The 6,056-nt window shown below is 46.2% G+C and overlaps 1 protein-coding gene across 2 annotated transcripts; it reads left to right on the forward strand.

The window, feature by feature from the left end:
* Positions 1–582: 582 nt before the first annotated feature.
* Positions 583–3,713, forward strand: LOC105059051 (probable 2-oxoglutarate-dependent dioxygenase SLC1). 2 transcript variants are annotated; one of them, XM_019855307.3, is made up of 4 exons: positions 583–943; positions 1,032–1,279; positions 2,012–2,333; positions 3,099–3,713. In XM_019855307.3, exons 1-4 carry the CDS (start codon positions 668–670, stop codon positions 3,399–3,401), a joined length of 1,149 nt encoding a protein of 382 aa, XP_019710866.1. In that variant the 5' UTR covers positions 583–667; the 3' UTR covers positions 3,402–3,713. The 2 variants fall into 2 exon arrangements, with proteins under 2 accessions (XP_019710866.1, XP_010940496.1); XM_010942194.4 differs by having other exon boundaries at positions 586–943; positions 3,129–3,713.
* Positions 3,714–6,056: the final 2,343 nt, after the last annotated feature.

Raw genomic sequence — 6,056 nt, forward strand, 5'->3', positions numbered from 1 at the left:
TCGCTGACGAGCATAGCGGCGGTGGGCTGAAATATTATTCCAGGATCCTCCAGCCAATTCAAGCGCTAGGGAGGAATAAAACATATCCAACGTGAATAATTCCTTTTGTTAAAATACCAGTGCAGTCAACTCTCTTAGCTTCTGCCCACAGGCCTTGCAAGAGTGGTAGAGACTCAAAAAGAAAAAAAAGAAAGTTACTAAAAGCTCCCCAGCGAACTCTATTCTATGCAGAGTATTTGAATCCATATCAGCGAATCTATGACGTAGAGGCACTGTCAAGAAAAATTTCTTCAATATGACGTGTCGGCCACAAGATCAAATCAAAGTACCGAGTGCTGTTTCATATCAAACAGGATATCTTCTGGCCCCACCAAGCCTGGTCGCAAATTTATTCGAAGTCATCCCTTGTAGGGGGGGGGGCTCATGGTCTGACCCAAATACCGGTCAATAATAATAATAAAAAAAAAAATACTTGTCAACGGATTAACGACACCCCGGGAAACCGTCTGCTGCATTCTCACAAAACCTCCCTGTTTTGTAATAGTTTTTCTTCTCTCCTCTACCTATATATACCTCACCCCTTTACCACTTCCTCCCCATCTCCTCACCCACATCATTTCTTCTCATTTCCTTCACTTGTTTCCTTCTCCCTTTCTATCCCAAGGAAATGGTAATGGACCTAGAGATCGACGGCCAGGAGTCAGCAGAGAGCACATACATGAAGGGAGTAAGGCACCTTTGTGAGAGTGGCATCACAAAAGTCCCTAGAAAATATATCTTGCCGGTCTCCGAACGGCCTCAATTAATCATGAAAAAAGAAAGGACCAGCACTTGTCTCAACCTTAAGCTGCCCATCATCGATCTTGCTCGCCTGCATACATCCGATCGCTCCCAAGTTCTGGAATCCCTGGCCGAAGCTTGCAAGGTGTATGGCTTCTTTCAGGTAGTTGTCATGTGTCTTTTTCTTCTTCGAGAATGAATACTACTACCTAGTGATGATTTGATTTTGCTTTGTATATATATATATATAGGTTGTGAACCATAATATTTCTTGCAATGCTATGCGGAGAATGATTGATGTTGGAAGGAGGTTCTTCAAGCTGCCTTTCGAGGAGAGAGTGAAGCACATGTCTACCGACATAAGGAGTCCGGTGAGGTATGGGACCAGCTTCAATCAGACCAAGGATGGTGTTTTCTGTTGGAGAGACTTTTTGAAGCTATACTGCCATCCATTGGACACCGTTATTCCATTCTGGCCCTCCTCTCCAAGCGACTTAAGGTCAGAACTTAACTTTATCTCTAGCCTTTCTAATAATTAAATCTTAACAGTGTGGAATATTTATCAACTTTAGTGATGACGTACATCCCCACCAACATTATTTTTCTACTAAAAAAACAAACAAACAGTACATTAATTAGAAACCATAGGACTATATATAGATAATGCATATATACACTGTATATGTTTGTATCGGCTGCATACCATCTATCTCTTTCACATTAACACAAATATATGTATTTTTGTATGCTTCTAGAATCGAAAGATGTTAGATCTTAATTAATATCCAATAACACCATTAGTAATCCAAAGAAAGCATTGGACACTCTGAACACCTCTATAGATTTTAAAGTGGCTATTGCACGATTCAATAATAAATTTGTGTGGAGAAAGATAAATCTTTCTTTCGCTGCAGGGATACCATAACCATCAACCTAACCTACTAGTGGTAGGATAAAGCCCACACGTTGACAAGCACGTGAAAAGGCTGACGATGGTACGATAATCTTCTGTGCATAAATTAACTCGTTACCACTACGGGAAAAGGGACACGCACACTTTTTGGGTACAGACTGCACATATAACTTTGCTGCATCGAATGCTTTGACGCACGTGAGAATTAGGCGTGCAGGCTACCAATTCCTTTGTCTGGAGAACGTACGACAACCAATTAATTAATTAACCTCTAATCGAAATCTAAGAGCTAATCCTATTATTATTCTTTCCTTGCAGGGAGGAGGTCACGTCATATGCCATGCAAGCGAAATCCCTTTTCTTAGCCCTCATGGAGGCGATCCTTGAAACGTTGGGGGTAAACACCAGCATTCTCCGGGAATTTGACGATGATGGCTCGCACCTACTGGTCGTAAACTGCTATCCGGCCTGCCCTGAGCCCCATCTTACACTCGGAATGCCGCCCCATTCCGACTATGGCTTCCTCACCCTCCTCCTCCAAGACGATGTTGAGGGCCTCCAGGTCCAATGTGAGGGAGAATGGGTCACTGTAGAGCCCGTCCCCAACTCCCTAGTAGTAAACATTGGTGATCATTTTGAGGTTGGTATATTGATTAAAATGCTTTTATGATTTTTAAGCAAAATTATTTCGAGGTCGGTATATTGATTAAAATGCTTTTATGATTTTTAAGCAAAATTATTTTAGTATATGAATACTGTAGTGTAATAAGTCAGCATGATAAACTATATTAATTGCATGTTGCTTTCACATGAAATAAATTATCTGAGTGATAGGTCCCTTTCTATAAAATTTTTTATCTTTCAAGCATGATAATAATTAAATATAGTCATGACCTTTTGTATTTCCATGGGACATGACTTGGTTTTTAGAATTTTAAGGGGTTATATATTTGTAATTTGATGTATATACTGTAGAAAATTGAGGGATGCGGGAGATCCGCCCCAGCTAGGTCTTGTTATTTTGTTAAATTTCATAAACTGTATCTCTTTATTTCCTCTCCTCTTCTAGAGAGTAATTAGTAGATGGACTAGATAGCCGCTGGACCAGTCCAATCACAAAGCAATATAGCCAAATATGGATAAAGAAAAAGAAAGAAGGAAAAAGAGAACCAGAGCCATGTTGCTTTATGATTGGACCGATCCATCAACTCAATAGTGGATTTGATCCAATTAAAAATTTCACTCAGACAAGGCACCACATCACAAGGGTCATTTCATCTAAAATTTACAGGCGTTGCACCAAATAGCTAATCCTTTTGTACTCCTCTTCAACTTTCTTTCTTTAGATTCTCAAAATTTGGCTTACTTCTTTGTCCAATTCTTGTTCTTTGGACCTACCGAGCAGATGGTTCCATCTAAATCTTTATTGGCTCAGATATTCAGCAATGGAATGTACAAGAGTGTGCTGCATCGGGTGCTTGTCAACTCCTCAACGTCTAGGATGTCGGTCGCATCCCTCCACAGCCTCCCACCCGACAAAATGGTCAGCCCCTCGCCCGAGCTTGTCAACAAGAAGAACCCAAGGCTATACAAGGACACCAACTTCGCTGCCTTCCTCGACTACATGTCCTCCTGTGACACCAAGCACAAGAACTTCCTTGAGTCCAGGAAGCTGACCCAGGGAAAGGACGAGGCCAAAAGTCAATGACTGCTGACTTTTTTTGCAGGGTATGCCAATTTCTAGTGGTTTGGAAAAAAAAAAAGAAAAAAGACAAAAAAAAAGTTTACAGGTATAAAAGTGGCTGGTGGCGATTGAAATAAGCCTCACCACCTCATTCTCTTACATAATTCTGCCTCTCATTCTACATGATAACGTTTACAGAAAGGAAGAGGAAGAAGAGTCCTTGGGATTATCTAGGTTGGCAGCAACTTTTGTATTCGTATGTCTACATAAAAAAAAATAGAAACTTTTTGTATTTGTATGTGTATGTGATAAAATAAAGATGAGAGATTGATGCTAGACGAGGCTTGTTCATCATGCATGAAATTTGTTTGACCTTACAGTGAATCGATCGAAGTCCTGTGGTTTCCAGCTAGGTGTGGTTTGTGTGAACAGAGTTCTTGCCGACCTGGGTTTGTCGGCTTCTGTCATCCATATTCTCAAGAAGAAGAAACGAGAATGACTGTTTCTTTCAGGGAGGTGACTACATTTATTCACCCAATCTCAAGCACACATACCCATACTAGCGTAAAACCAGATAAGAAACAATCACCACTCCCATACCTCATCTATAGTCTATGTGGACCAGAGAGTATTGAGCACGAGCTCGTTAATGAAATGGCTACAAATCGATTGTGATGTGTTGGAATATACCGATCGATCTCTCTCATGCCGACTCATCATCGGATCTACCTAATCGACGTCCGACTCTACCGACCGCACCGACTGACGACTGCCGACACCGTCCGACCGAAGGTATGTCGGTCGGGAAGATCCCTTCTGTTCCCGACTGATCGAACGACGAGACCTGACCTCCGACTTTCGCAACGCATCAGACAGACCGTCGGGGGGAGGTCCCTGGATCTTCACCCGACATCCCAGCCAATCGGCTCCAAACACCGTACGACTGCTGAAGGCCGTCGCCCTAAAAAAGGCATGCGGCATAGCCGCCCTGGGACCTTATCCTGTCAAGGACATAGATTAATCCCAAGCGATTTGACAACCCACGGTGACTTGACAGTCCGCAACGACTCTGACAGCCTCCGACGATTTGACAACTCTCCTAGTTGTCTGCGCCATTAATGACGGCACCATGCCGCGCTCTACTATAAAATGGGGAAGGCAACAGTGCTGCACAGGTTCTTTTGAAGCCCCTGAACTCCCCCTCTCTAGTTCTCTCTCTCTCCCGCTGAGCTCCCCTGATTCTTTTCTACTGTTGCCTAGTCTCCTCTCTGACTTGACCGTCGGAGGGTCCCTACCGGAGGTATCTCCGATTAGTGTAGACTTCCCTTGCAGGTGCTCGTTCCCGGCGACCAGACGACGAGGGGATTGGCCGCAACAGGTTTTGGCACTCCAGGTAAGGGGAGACCGTCGTGTGCTGGTCCGACCTACCGGATAGCTTGAAAAAATCCTTTCGGAATGACAAAAATCCGGACTCAGCGATCGAGGGCCACTGGATCGGCGAGGCACTCTTTCCGTCGGGAAGAGACCTCTCCTCCACCCTCCATGACGGAGCCTAGCTCTCCGCATCCTGTGGTGACCATGGAGGCGCAAATTACGGTGATTGTGAGGTAGATGACTGTGCTGACGGATACAGTCAAGAGCCTTCAACAACAACCAACCCGGTTGCCGCACTCGCCGGTGGAGCAACCGGCGGCACACCTGATGCCCTCCAGAAGCAGCCGTCGACGCCCGCGTCGGTCTTCGTCTCCTCCTCTGGAGCAGCTGTCACAGCACTCCCACCAAGAGGAGGAAAGGTGGCCATGGCATGACACCCATCGGTCCCGACGATCGTCTCCTTCCCAGCTGGAACGAGCGAGGAAGGAGAAGCAGCCGCGAACACCGTTTGCCTCCCTCTCAGATTCATCGGGAGACTCCACCCCCGAGGTCTCCCAGCGCCGATGGGCCGACGACTACGAACGCAGGTTCGAGAAAATCGACCGTCGGCTCACCCAGCTTCAGGTGGACGGGCAGAAGTCTTCGAACGACGTCGACTTCCAGACCGCCCAACCTCTCTCCCGACTCATCCTCGACAGGCCGATCCCTAGTCGGTTCAAGATACCTCATGTGGAGCCCTATGACAGCTCCACCGACCCAATTGACCATTTGGAGAGCTATAAGGCTCTCATAACGATCCAAGGGGCAACCGATGTCCTTCTCTGCATCGACTTCCCGCCACACTTCGTAAGGCCGCCATGGCCTGGTACTCCGACCTCCGCTCAGGAAGCATCCACTCCTTCGGACAGCTCGAGCATACTTTCGTGGCCCACTTCAGCACCAGCCGGAAGTCCCCAAGAACCTCGGACAACCTTTTTTCTCTCAAGCAGGGAAAAAATGAGACACTCCGACACTTCGTGATGCGATTCAACGTGGCCACGCTCGAGGTTCGGGACCTCAATGAAGACATGGCTATCTCAGCCATGAAGAGGGGGCTAAGGGGGTCCCGATTTACATACTCCTTGGACAAGACCCTCCTCCGGACATACGCTGAACTACTGGAGCGCGCATATAAATACATATGCGTAGACGAAGGAGCTTCCGACCGGCATCTGACTGAGGCCAAGGGTCCGAAGGAGAAGCGAAGGAAAGGTCGGGCCCCTGCCGAGCTTAGCAGGCCTTCGACCGACAAACAGGTCTCACCCC

Source organism: Elaeis guineensis, chromosome 16 (genome assembly GCF_000442705.2).
Source record: "Elaeis guineensis isolate ETL-2024a chromosome 16, EG11, whole genome shotgun sequence".
NCBI lineage: Eukaryota > Viridiplantae > Streptophyta > Magnoliopsida > Arecales > Arecaceae > Elaeis > Elaeis guineensis.

Coding starts and splice junctions, on each gene's coding strand:
- LOC105059051 (XM_019855307.3), top strand. CDS start 668: ATGGTAATGGACCTAGAGATCGACGGCCAGGAGTCAGCAGAGAGCACA. Junction 944..1,031: donor AGGTGTATGGCTTCTTTCAG/GTAGTTGTCATG, acceptor ATATATATATAG/GTTGTGAACCATAATATTTC. Junction 2,334..3,098: donor ACATTGGTGATCATTTTGAG/GTTGGTATATTG, acceptor CCTACCGAGCAG/ATGGTTCCATCTAAATCTTT.